The 13,757-nt window shown below is 45.5% G+C and overlaps 1 protein-coding gene across 1 annotated transcript in view; it reads left to right on the forward strand.

The window, feature by feature from the left end:
- Positions 1–10,703, forward strand: part of LOC104486276 (nesprin-2-like) — a 67,271-nt gene extending 56,568 nt beyond the window's left edge. The window contains 13 exon segments of the mRNA XM_086750170.1: positions 416–553; positions 1,343–1,537; positions 2,394–2,676; positions 3,031–3,099; positions 3,904–4,040; positions 4,941–5,070; positions 6,451–6,662; positions 7,105–7,305; positions 7,617–7,799; positions 8,317–8,505; positions 9,182–9,271; positions 9,504–9,550; positions 10,371–10,703. Of these exon segments, the coding sequence (XP_086606296.1) occupies positions 416–553; positions 1,343–1,537; positions 2,394–2,676; positions 3,031–3,099; positions 3,904–4,040; positions 4,941–5,070; positions 6,451–6,662; positions 7,105–7,305; positions 7,617–7,799; positions 8,317–8,505; positions 9,182–9,271; positions 9,504–9,550; positions 10,371–10,596 (2,100 nt within the window). The 3' untranslated portion in view covers positions 10,597–10,703.
- Positions 10,704–13,757: the final 3,054 nt, after the last annotated feature.

The raw sequence follows: 13,757 nt of genomic DNA on the forward strand, positions 1-13,757 counted from the left end.
ATTTTAATGCCATAGCTGTAATTACTTTAATGAGAGATGAGGCTTGCTTCCTTTGACTTTCTGTCATCTAAATTTAGAACAAATTAGATGTTAAACCTGAGCCCGAATGACTGTTACACTGGCGTAATGATGTGGGGGAAGGTTTACGGTGTGGAAGCAAGAAGGTCGTTCTATAGAAGCACCTTGCGCTGCTGAAGTTTTATGCCCTCTGCCATACGGATAGTGTGCTGACATAGGACACTTTGTTCCAGAACACTACGGGAAGGGGACAGTTTTCGACATGGCGTGCTGCCATTTGTGCCCTGAAGGCCTTTAAGGTGAATAGCAGTTTTGAAACAAAGCATTGTTTTCGGAGGGCTCTTGTCTCTTTGAGTAGCTGAAGTCATGTAACCCTGGCTCCCTTCTTCCTGTTCAGCACTTCACCAATCGGAGAGATGAGTTTGAGGGAACAAGGGAAAGCATCCTTGTTTGGCTCACAGAAATGGACCTCCAGCTGACAAACGTGGAGCACTTCTCCAAAAGTAACTTTGATGACAAAATGCGCCAGTTAAATGTACGTATCCTTATAAAGCAGTTGTTTAGTATAGCCCAGCTGGTCCTGTTGGGCTGCCGTCTCTTGACAGACTCATCTGCTTTTCTGGAACTTCACAATAGCCAACAGATCTCTGTAGGGCTATATTTGTTTTAAGATGCCACTAAAATGTTAAGACTTATCCTCTGAATCAAGACTAAAACGTACAGTGTTTAAATTCAGATTTGGTGTTCAAGCTCAGTTCCATCTTGCCAGTTTTCTCCTGACAGCGAGTGTCAGTGACAATGATAGCTGGCCTGGAAAAAAGCACATGCAGGTTAACAGTAATAGCTACATGCCTAAATTCAGGCAGGTTTTTTTGGGTGAGAATTTTTTTTGCTTGTTATTAAGGTAGGATCTCTCTTTTGGGTGCAGTGTTTGTAGCTGGGACTTTCAAACAGACATAACACGGCAGGCGTGTGCAATGATTCTAAAGAACACAGCAGTTCTTTGCTACCTGCTCAGGTGCTTGTTTCTCCTTTCCCCCTGCACTGTTAATCGTTTTGGGGTGTACATTTACTGTTGTGTAGGCTGGAGGCCCAACCAGCCCAACTTCTTTGCTACTGAGAAAAAGATTGCATGTACCCAGCAGAAAAATAAAGTCTGATTAGCTGAACTCTTGTATTGTGAACCTCTGCAGGCTCAGGACGCTGCAATCGTATTGATGTACACCCGGGTGGAAAATGCCCCCTCATTTGGAACTGTAATCTTGCTAATAACACAAACCTCAGGACTGCAGAAGTAATTCTTTTTCTTGTATGTTCCAAATAGGGTTTCCAGCAGGAAATAACACTAAACACCAGTAAGATTGACCAGCTAGTCATTTTTGGGGAGCAGTTGATTCAGAAGAGTGAGCCTTTGGATGCTACCCTGATTGAAGATGAATTGGAAGAACTTCATCGATACTGTCAGGAAGTGTTTGGGAGAGTGGCCCGGTTCCATCAAAGACTGACTTCAAGGCATCCCGTAAGAAGCAACAGTTGTTTTGATGCTTTGGCAAGATTTTGGTGTTTGAACTGCAATGCTCGTTGCTTACCCTAGCAGCTTGACTGAATGGTTTGAGCTCAAAGGGGTCAGGAGCTCCTCAGTAGTTGTGCCAGCTTTGCCAAGTCTTTGTCGCCAGTCTTTTCTCCTCACACCTCTCATGTTGGGTCTCCATCCGCAGAATCTAGATAATAGCAGGGAAGTAATTAATGGGGTTAATATTTAGGTAGTAGTGGTTTGAGGGCTTCAGAAGCTCTTTTTTGGGGATTTTTAATATCACTTTGTTTTCTTTAATTTTAATAACGTGCTTAGAATATATCTCTCTATGGATTTGTTTGTGAGGCTCCATCTGTCTGCTTTCTTGTGGGAACCCTGAAGGAGGAACAGCATGCTCTTTACTTTTTGTTGGGAACATTTAGCTGATTCTTGGTTTGCTTTGACTCAAAAAGAAAGCGCATCTATTAAAAAGCCAGGTGAGGGAAGTAACATGAACATCTACAAGTAGCTGTTCTCCCCTGCTTGAGCATTATTCCATTACTGACCTGTGCAGTCCATTTGGAGCTGGGTACCCCTACCTGCAAACTAGAGAGAGACGTTATGATGGTCGTTGAGTGTCTTGAAAGACGGGAGGTAGCTGCTGGTGTGAGGACTGTTTTGGCAGAAGAGGGAGGAGGCAGAAGTGATGCTTCCCTTTAATTTTATGCACGTGATCTTTGGTTGCTGCAGCTGACCGCAGAACAGTCCCCAGTAGTACTGTGTGGCCCAATCATTAGCTCATTAAGTAACTCATAGCTATTGTAATTCTTATTCATATGCAATAATTGTTATATATTTTCAGGAACTGGACGATGAAAAAGAGACTTCTGAAAACGAGACAGATCCAGAAGACTCCAGAGAAATCCAGAATGATCCCTGGCATAAGAAGGCCATCAGCGAGGGACCCTCTTTGATGCAGTCCCTTTGCCACCTCATGCCCCCTCCTCAAGGTCCTGAAAGATCAGGCTGTGAAACCCCTGTCAGTGTTGACTCCATCCCGCTTGAGTGGGATCACACAGGTGATGTGGGAGGTTCTTCCTCTCATGAAGATGAAGAAGAAGCAACATACTACAGTGCTCTGTCAGGTGAGAACCACTTGCCAGCTGTTTGTTTTGACATGGACAACTGCAGGATGCCCTTGTGTGGGAAGGGAGGGGATCGAACGCTTCCGCGTTTTTGGTTTGTTTTCAGGTACTGTTGATAGATGTGAGTGGTCTAATCTCTTAGATGTCTTGATGAAGGGAATGATATTGCCTAAACCAAGCTTATATTTTCAGAAACATAAGGGTTTTAGAAACCTTACTTTTTAAGAATGTTTGATAAGAATAGTACCAGCAACTTATTTTGTTCTTTGTCTTTGCTGTTCCTCGTTGTTTCAGTTGTTTTTAATAGTTGGAAAATACTGAGTAGTGAGGAAAATGACATTATTCTTCTTTCAGATGTAGAAATCACTGAAAATCCTGAGGCATATCTTAAAATGACCACAAAAACTTTGAAAGCATCTTCTGGTAGGCACCTGCTAATGCATGTGTCTGAACATGGCAATCTCCCTGTGCTGCACGCTATATTCCTCAACCTCTCTCATACGTAGTGTCTGACTTCCTGCCTTGTGTGGACACCATGTCTCATCCTGTCATGGTGTTCTTACGCTGCAGTATTCACATATACATTACAAAGCAGTCAAGAACATACCATTTAGATTTTGCCTGGTAAATGCCAAGGTGGTTAACATGCATTTCACTGTATTGATTCAAAGTCTTTTGGAACTTTCTTGGTGGTTTGCTCTGGGTAGTATCACTTTTTTGGTCGTTTCTAATTTTGATTGCATAAATACTGAAGGAAATAGTTCCAACTCTGCAAGTATTTTCTGTGTTTTGTGCATGACAGAACCGTGTGTGTCCTGTCTGTTAAATCCAGAACAATGTTCTCCAAGTCAGGACGTGTCTGTACTTGTCCCTACTGAAATGGGTTGCAGATGTGTGATAGCGTTTTAGAGATGCAAACTTGCCAAAAATACAGTGCAGCCTTTTGTCTTTTTATTTTTTGAGTACTCATACTTACGTTCAAGCATTTTCCAGAAGAAAACAGAATGTCTCATAACTGCATGGCTCTCATCTCATTACCTTTGAAACACTGTTGATGTTTTGCAAATGTGCATGCTTTGCAAGGAAAGCTGCGAAACTGTTATTTTTATGCCATAACTTGATGCCATTTTATTCAGAGCGCTTTCTAACTTAATACATAGCAACAGCTTCTTTGTGGAGATGAGATTTTGCACTCATGGCATATGGTTTTGGTTTTATTTGTTTCAGGAAAGTCTGTTTCAGAACCTCGTCGTTGGCTCACTCCAGGTAGCCCAGTCTGCAGGAAACTCCGATACAAACAGGCAGAGATGGCTGGAAGTGTGTTGTCTGGTCCAGAGACAAGTACTCCCTATAAGCCAGGCTACGTGAGTTGGAGGCTCTGTGGGCACTGAACCTGTGCTACACAGTCTGTTTGTTGTTCCTTTTGGGACTCTGTCCTCTTCCCTGCTCCAGCATCAAGGCAAAGATCAGTTGCAGGGGGAACGTTCACTTTATGCAAACATAGACGTTATTGTGGTGGCTGAGGTAACCAGTGAGAGTCTCTGTCCACTCACTAGAAAAGCTTCTTTGAAGCAATTCAGAACAGTGATGTTAGGCTCCTGATCAGAGTCAGGGTCTGGGGGAACTTACTTTTTCTGTTGTCCTAGGACAAGTCTAGGAGAATGTAACTCCCCCAAGGATCCTCTCCCGTGATATCTACTGACCTGTCTCCCTTTCCTAAGCAGACTGATTTTAAGGGTCATTTTCTAGCATGCAGCCCACCATGTAATCTGTTTCTGGGCACTAAAAACTGGGCCAAAATGCCTGTTGTTTGTTGGTCCCTCAGCCTTGGTGGCTGACTGACAGCCATGGCTTTGCCAGCAGCTACGAGGTTCAGTGAATCCAGACCAGTTGTCGGCACTCTGCTAGGCACAAGATGGTGCTGGTGTCTGGCTGCTTTTGTCACCATTGATCCAATCTTGAAGCCTTAGAGTCAATATTGCCAAGACCCAGAATCCAGCAAGGAGCATCAGCAAATGTGCTGCAGAAGCAATGAATTTGCCATGTCCAGTCTTGTAATAACTAGCGTCACTGTGGTGTGTGTTTGTTTACTGGGAAGGCCCAGAGACCCAGGATAAACTGTTAGTAAAGCTGCAGAAGCCCAGTGCTAAATCTGGCATGCGAGAGCTCAGCAGCAGCCCAGCCACCCCAAAGGAACACAACTGAAGCTTGACCTTGGGCGGCTTGTCAACCTGCAGGGCTCACCCACCAAAATGTCATTGCAGGTGAAGCAGCTCAGCTCTGCAAGCAGCAGAGGCATCAACAAGGAGAAAATGATGTCTACTAACCTGAGTGATGACGAACCCCAAGATAACCAAGAGCTTCTGAATACACCAGCTGCAGAGCAGCAGACAGGTACAGAGCATTAGGGGTGGCTTTGGTGCTGTGGTGTTTGTCCTGTGACTCTGGGGGAGACAAAGCAGAGATGGCACACAGGCAGCACATTTGCCTCGGGAGCAAAGGAGAAGTAAAGCACTGTCCTCTACGTTGATGTGTTTTGCTAAGATTTGCTCAGCTGCCTTCTCACCTGGTACTGCCCAACCCATCTTTGCTGTTCTAAGCTTTTACTTTTCCTGCCAGAACTGAGGTTTTTATCACTCGTAGTTGCAACTCCAATTTGCAGAAATGTTTCGTCAAAGCTGGCAATGTATTCTGTTCTTCACTGTCTTTGCTGTGGTGCCTTCTTCCAAATGGGCCAACAAGCTGGTTCTCTTGACCTTTTAGCACCTCATTCCTGGTTTCAGGTGCTTGAGACTGCATTACGAACACATCTGTACTGCGATCACAAAAGCAAATCAAGTGATAAAAAGCAGACTCCAGCTGTATGCACCAGCTTACTTATGGCTCAAGTCTAACAAATGGAGGAAAATTGAGTCCCATTCATGGGATGAATAGGAAAGCATCTGAGAAGGGCTTAGATGGGCTTCCAGAAACAGTGGTAGAGATTGCACAGGTGGCATCTCCATCTCCTTTAGCTCGGAATGAATGAAGCATAAACCCAGGTCCTAACTGCTGGATTATACTTTGTCCTACGATGAATTAGAGAATCATAGAAGAGTTTGGGTTGGAAGGGACCTTGAAAGGTGATCTGGTCCAACGCACTTGCAAGGAGCAGGGACATCTCCAACCAGATCAGGTTGCTCAGAGCCCAGCCCAACTTGGCCTTCAATGTTTCCAGGGATGGGGCATCCACCACCTCTCTGGACAGCCTGTGCCAGTGTTCCACCACCCTCCTTGTAAACAATTTTTTCCTTATATCAAGTCCGAATGTGCTTCCTTCTGTTTCAAAACCATGACCCCTCCTCCTATCACAACAGGCCCTGCTGAAGACTTTCTCCCCATCTTTCCTATAAGCCCCCTTTGTGTACTGGAAGGCTGCTATAAGGTCTCCCCAGAGCCTTCTTGTCTCTAGGCTAAACAGCCCCAGCTCTCTCAGCATCACAGCTGGGCTCACTGAGTTCTGTCTCCTTAGATTTGCTCCGTTCTTCCAGGTGAATTAAAAGGTCTTCCATTCATGTGATTAAAATCCTCTGTAGCATGACTGTGTGGATAGCATGACCAGTAATATGCAACTCACAGACTGCAGAATCTCAAGGCAAAATGTGTCTGGATAACAGTAGGACCTGGTAGCAATTATTGATCAGAGAATAATTTACTCGTAAAACTCCTTGCATCGATTGTACTGACTCTTCATCTTACTGAAGTTCTAAATACTTGTTGTTCCATCATTTGTAGGCATTGTCGATAGGTGGGAGCTCGTCCAAGCTCAAGACCTCAGAAATAAGCTTAGGATGAAACAGAAATTGCAGCAGTGGCAGCAGCTGAACTCAGATCTCAGCGATGTCTCTGCTTGGCTTGATAAAACTGAGGAAGAGCTGGAAGAGCTGCACCAAGTGAAACCTCCAACCAGCGTCCAGGTGCTGGAACAGAGGGTCAAGAAACTGAAAGTAAGTTGTGGCATCCTGAGAAGTGGGATTTCAAGATGCTGGTGCTCTTTATCATTGTCTTTGTGCTCCTAGGATCTCTCATCACTATGAATGCTAATAACAATGTGTGTCTGCCACAGAGGAGCTAAGCTGGTTTTGGCTAAGAGGACTAAAGAGAGTAGTGAAGCAAGGTGCTTCTGGCTTCACATGCAGAGATTGGCAGGCAGTGTGCCTGGGAACACAGGCAGCCGGGCTGAAAGAAAAACCTCTCCCTTTCTCTTTTCTTGGAGAGACATTTTATTCTCTCCCAAACAAAACGTTCAGCCTCAAGCTTCTCTTTTTAGGCCTTTTCTTTTAGAAAACAGGCCTTGTCTTGGGGGGTTGGGTATTGTGAGCAGTCGTACTGGCATTTTTTCCTTATTCTGTGTCATTCATCTTTTTGCAAATCCTCTTTTTCTACCAGGACATGCTTAAAGCATTTGATAACTACAAGACAGTGGTGCTTTCCATCAACCTGAGCAGCAAAGAATTCACAGAAGCGGACAGCACAGAGTTCAGAGAGCTTCAGAATAGGCTTCGGCAGGTGAACTTGCACTGGGAGAAAGCAACTCAAGCGCTGGACAGCTGGAGGAAAGGTCTACAGCAAGCCCTACTGCAGTGCCAGGTGCATACCCCATGCCAGCTTGTAGGGGAAAACTCTTGAGGGTGCTGCTGCGGGGGAGATAAGGGAAGAAGGCAGAGGGGCAGTTCCTGTACATCAGCGGAATAGTTGCTCAGAATCAAGACCCTTCATTTTCTTAGAAACTTGACTCTGTGAGGTCTAAAGAGTTTGGTAAAGATATCTTTGAACTAGGTAAGAGCCTTTTATTACCTAGGTGGAATAGTTTGATGAGGTTGCTGTAGCCTCACTAACCGTGAGTTTGTTGTTGGCTCTGTCTCATCTGGGCTGGTCATTTTGTTTGGAGGCAAAGCCAGGTGAAAGCACTGAGAGTGTTTTTTCTCTTCTGTGCAAATCTCTTGTTTCTCTAGGACTTCCATGATCAGAGCCAAAAACTCATCCTGTGGTTAGCAAGTGCTGATAGACGACGGCATAAAGCACAAGTTGCTGGTGCAAACGCTGACCTCAGTACAGTACTGGAATGCCAAAAGGAGCTCATGGTAAGTGCACTCCTGACTGCAGCACCTCAGCTCTTCCAGTGCTTCCAGTCAGTAGTTCTCACCACACAATGAAGAGCAGGATGTTTATTTCTCAAGATGTCTGCAGCGTGTCCTCGGACCTGCTGCATTCAGGCACGTGGCTGCTTTCTGAAACGGACTAAGAGATTGCCTATATGAGGCATTTTTTCCCTGTAATTACACATCATAATTAAGTACCTTATGAACAGTCTTTATGCTGGAGTAAGGCTTCCAAGACGCAACATCTTTTCCATATGGATTAATTGCTGCTATGACTATTTCTAAGTGTTAGTTCAGGCAGGTACAACTGGTCTTCTCAAGAGAACTTCATTTCATCTGTAGCTGTAAGAGCCATTGCTATGTATTGCGGATTCCCAGGCAGGTTGAGTTGTTCTCTAAAGCCTTCCAGAGCTCCTCCTTTTATGAGAACATCCTTAAAGTTGAGAGTGACAGTCTGTGGCACTGTTTTTTGTTTGTTTGTTTGTTTGTTTGTTCTAAGCAACTGGAGAAAGAGCTGCTGGAAGGACAGCTTAAAGTCAAGTCACTTCAAGAACTCACTGCTTCCCTGCTGCTTAAATCAGATGGTGATTACGTTGAAGCTGAGGAGAAGGTCTGTGTAATTGGAAGGAAACTGAAGCAGCTTATTGAACAAATTTCACATGACTTGAAAACAATACAAGGAAATCTGGTGAGTCAGAGTTGAAATACTTGTTCGTGGATCTTACTTTCTGAAAAATAGCAACATATTAAAAGTAAAGGTATTTATAAAAGACTGGCTTAAAACTTAACTACTTCCACCTTCATGAGCTGAAAAAAGAACCGTTAAGTCTACCTGTAGGCAAAACTCCAGCATCACGAGGCTGGTGCAGTAATGGAATAGATTACCCAGAGAGGTTGTGAGGAGTCTGATGAGCAGACAGGATAAAGCCTTGAGTAAGGCTTTTGGTCCAGTGTCATAGCTGACCTTGCTTGGAGCAGGAGGTTGGACAAGATGAACTTCCTGCGGTGCCTTCCAAACAGAATTATCCTGTGATCCATACCAAGAATCAGGCTAGGAGTGTGTAATGAACACAGAGTTGTAGTTCGCAGCAATACGGAGCTTATCCTGAGAGCTGTCAGATAGAGATATTTTCAAGTTAATACTTGTACGCCCCTGTTGCTCTTAATTCCTTTGGGTTGCGCACAGTAAACTATTTTTTTTTCTTCTGCTGGAGAACTGGAGCATCTGTTTACCCCTGGTTATGCACATCTAAAGAGGCAATGGGCTGTGCAGCTACAGAGAGGCAATGACAGACGGCTCTTTGCACTTCATCTGCTGTGAGTTTTGAACGTGCATTTTAGAGGAAGGTGTGGTTGCCTTTTAGGATACCAGAGCACTCCTGCTAGTTCCAGATGACTTGGACTCAGGCGTCGATAAACCAGGCGCAGCAAAATCCAGCCATGCTGTGAAGAAGGCAAGTATTCTTTTTTTTTCCCAATATTTTGCTGTCAGCATATAGCATATGTTGACATACTTAGCCTGTAGAAAGGCCCTCAAATGTAATCATTTTACCTTTGAGATGCATGTACCTTATGAGAGAATTTACAACAGGACTTCAAGCCTACAACTCCTCTCAACTGTGTTGAGAAGGAGACATTTCTTGTAGTTTCTGAAACTGGGATACTAAAAGCTACTTCTCTCCACAGGTCTCCGCGAGGAGAAGTGCAGATGGTGGCAAGAGCAGGAGCAGGAGGTATTATTTTCTATTATCCTGATCTCTGGAAGGATAGTGACAATGGCACGGGTGAGCTGAGTGCCAGCAGAAAGCTGGGCAGCTGTTCCTCACAGGTTGACATACAAGTGGAGGTGATTTCTGCCCACCTGTAGAATCTCCTCTGCCTCCCAGCTCTGGGCTGCACCTGGGTGAATGGTTTCCTTTAGCACTCCTGCTCCTAGAGCTCTGCACCAATGTGCAACCGTGGCTTGCCTTTACTCCTGAGAAATATTTTCTAATGCCAAAGTGGGGAATCTTTCTGTTTTAAACCTTCCTTTAGTTCCACCAGCACCGCTGGACAAAGAAACTTGCAGCTCAGAGCCACTTATCCCAAACAGACAGTGAAGGACAAAGGGAGGACTTCTCCCCCAGGACATTAGGGTCTGTTCAAAGGACACATCTCAGTAATGCCAAGGCAAAGAGGAGCCTCGTCAGTCTGAGTGGTGGCTTTCCTCTATACTTCAACATGGATTTAGGGTGGTTGGTTTGTCTGTTGGGAAAGCTACAGTTTGCATCTGAAAACAGGGTAAAAGCCCACTAATCTCAACTCTTGGAAAGAAATGTTTCCTCTTCAGTAGAAAGGACAGTAAACCCAAGCCAGCAGCTGGCTTCCCATTGAGCAGTCCTGCAGGCTGTCAAGTTGCAGTTCAGGTGTTTCATGTGCAGTGCATTTTCCTGTAGATACACAGCCCTGCGTCTTGGAAGGGTAGTGTGAACCCTGGAGAGGCAGCTAAAACAAGCTGTTTACTTCAGACCCTAAGATGCCTTTTTTCTCTTTTACTTTTTCTTCTCGTTTCAGAGGTGAAAACCCTCCGCAATGCAGTGAAGCAATTTCTCCATCTCCCTCCTTCTTTTCCCGGGCGTTACGAGCAGCTGTTCCTTTGCAGTTGTTCTGTCTCCTGCTTTTACTAGTGGCTTTCCTTCTTCCATATTCCAAGGAAGACTACAGCTGCACCCAGGCAAACAACTTTGCCCGTTCCCTCTCTCTCACGCTGCAATACATCAATGGGCCTCCACCAACTTAGAAAGCAGCCCGTGAATCTTCAAGACCAAAACACACTCTCTGCGGTGCTTTTTTCATGCTGTTTCCTCAATCAAGCACTGACGTTGCAGAATTGAATACAGAAACTTTTGTGCTGTGTCAGTTCCTCAATGGAGCCACTGCAACACCCCTGCACCCTACGCACCAGTGCGCAGGCTGCTGCTGCAGCTGCAGGTTCATCGCCTCCATTCCCTGTCACGCAAAATGGGTTAAATTTCGCATCTCAAAATGTGTATCTGGACCAAATTTCAGCTTTTTTCTATGGAAAACAGACTTTTTCTATAGATTTTTAAACTGTAAGCAACACGCTTTCGACTTGGGTAGGTACACTCTTTTCTAGGTGCAGTGCTCTTAAGCTTGCAGGGGGATTGAATACGGAGTTCTTAGATGCGGAAACTTCACCTCAGTCAAGCACAGCAGCCTGTCTCGGGTCAGCATGACAGACAAGCAGTTGAGGAGGCATCTTGCCTCAAATGAGCGCTGTGCACGCTTCACGTTGCCTGTATCGTTTGGAACTGTAGTCACTTGGTGGAAACAAAAAAATCTGCATCTTTTTGAATCTTGTCATTGTATTCTAGTCATCGTAACACTTTCAATAAAAGGATGCCCATTTGTTTTGGTTGACAACAATGTTCTAGGGCTTAGGACTGCTGTGTTCTCTTTTTATACCAGCTGTGAAATAAGAAGTTGTTGCATTGCATAGAAATGCACGTGTTTTCTAGATAAACATGATTATGTAGATTATGGCTGATGTATACAAATATGTAATTACTTTTTTAATGAAGGATTATTTTTTATTATTTTCACCTACTGAATAGTGTACAGTATCTTGGGAGAGAATTGTGCATTTTTAAAATCTTTATCTGTAAAATGAAACCGACACTTGGGCAATGGCTACAGAAACCCTGTGTACAGTCAGCGTTGCCACTGCTGCTCGGTTGTACAGTTTGAGTACAGTCACTAAAACTTTGCCAGTGGCTGCAGGGGCTATTGCTGTGTCTGGTGGGGAGGCAACCAGCCCTGCGTTCCAACAGTGCCGACCCTTCCGCTCCCGTGTAAGTCAGCTTGTTTGCACGCTAACGCAACAGCGTCAGGAGCAGCATAACCACTCTCGTGCTTGTCAGAGCAAGAGATGAGGAATTCAGCAGTGGAGCCTGTGTCCAGTGGCACAGAGCCTTTCCTTTGCAACTGACGGTAATTTCCTGGAGGCAGAAGATGAAGTTGAAGCAGCCAATGCTCATTACACTTTTGGATGGCTGAACTATTTCTCCCGTCTGGAACGGATTTTCTAAACCGGGAGATATGACAGTGCTGGAGCGGGTAAGGTGCACAAAATGGGCTTTATGATTAGCCTTTTCTGCCCTTGTCACCACTGGTGGTTGCTTATTCCCATCTTTGGGCAGGGCGGTTTATGAAGCAAGTTGCTTTGCATTGTTGCGTTCAGAGAAAGACAGTCCCTGGAGCAAACCAACAGCTTCTTCCCAACCGTGATGGCAAGAAAGCACAGTTCATTACCAGGATATTAAACTAAACTAATAACTGTAACTGGAGTGTAGTTAGGCTTGCGCAGTCAGCAACATGGTTGAGGAAAGTCAAAGCTGACAGTTTGGCCAGAGCTTGCAGATGTGAAGACGTAGAGCAGGAGCAGAGAGGGGGAGGTGGAAGCCTTGTAGGCCTTGCAGGCCTCGCCCTCTGGCCTCCCACCAGGCAGACGACTGGGCCCAACTCGGCCCGGCCACAAGAAGTGGAGAGGAGATGAGATGTGAAGAGAACCTGAGAGGCTTCTGCCTGGCTGTTGTGAAGAATTTCTTCTGAGAGGAACAGCTGCAGACGCCAAGGTCAGTGAAGAAGGAGAGGGAGCAGTAATGCTGCTCCTGGCCAAGATTCCCCTGCAGCCTGTGGTGAAGACCATGGTGGAGCAGGTTGTCCCCCTGCAGCCCATGGAGGCCCACGGCGGAGCAGCAGATCCACTTGCAGCCCATGGAGGACCCCACCCTGCGGCAGGTGGATGCTCGAAAGACGCTGTGGCCCGTGGAGGGCCCGCTGGGGCAGCCGTTCTGGAGAGACTGCACCCCGTGGAGGAGATGACCCACGCAGGAGCAGTTTCACAAAGGTCTGCAGCCCACACTGGAGCAGGGGAGGAATGTGAGGAGTTCTTCCCCTGATGAGGAAGTAGCAGTGTAAAGCAACGTGTGATGAAGGGACCGTCACCCCCATTCTCTCTTCCCCCAGTCCCGCTCGGGGTGGGAGGAAGGTGGTAGAGATAATGTTAAGCCCGGGAAGAGGGAAGCGGGGGGGGAAGTTATCTTGTTCTCCTTCTCATTCTCCTGCTTTGGTTTTAGGAATAAATGAATAGTTTTCCCCAAGTCGAGTCTGTTTTGCCCGTAACGGTAACTTTAAGGATTTCTCCCTGTCCTTATCTCAAACCTGGAGCCTTTTTTCTTACATTCTCTCTCCCTGTTCTCTCGGAGGGTGGGGGGAGTGAGAGAGAGACTGCGTAGTCTGGTCCCGATCGCGGCTGCACTACGACACACAGCTACAGCTTTCACAGTGGCGCTGTATCCAGAGAGCAATGATGGATCCTGCCCAGCCCTCGCCGCACACGGACACACACTCTCCTCTCTCCCTCTGCCGTCAGTATTTTGCATTTTGAAAGCAATTACTTTCCAATAGAGCTCATTTAAGTTTCTGTCTCTGTAGAAGTCAGCCAGCTCTGACCATTATTTCGTGGCCAGGTTGTCACAAATGCCCAGGCAAACCTTTGTGCCAAGATCTAACCGTCACTTGCTGTCATGATATTCAGCTTTTCTGCCATTAAGGAACCTATGCGGGGGGGGAAAAAATTGAACAATGTTCAAAGGTCTAAAGAAAATTTCATAGCCTGCAATTTCCTTTCATTATGTACAGTTATATCAAATTGTTGAGCTGATGTAATATATAAAATGAGGAGCTTTCATGAAATTATCTCAAAATGTCACCAAAAAAAAAAGTCTGGGGAAAGAACTGAAATCGTTTTCCCCCAAACCTCTTTTAAATAGTTTTATTTCCAGTTGATTATCACCACTGCACTGTAGGCTGACACTGAAGCCTACTTCAAACAAGTCATTATATACACCCAGCAATTTCTTAGTGTCGTCCTCTCAC

Source organism: Chlamydotis macqueenii, chromosome 5 (genome assembly GCF_036417535.1).
Source record: "Chlamydotis macqueenii isolate bChlMac1 chromosome 5, bChlMac1.mat, whole genome shotgun sequence".
NCBI classification, from domain to species: domain Eukaryota; kingdom Metazoa; phylum Chordata; class Aves; order Otidiformes; family Otididae; genus Chlamydotis; species Chlamydotis macqueenii.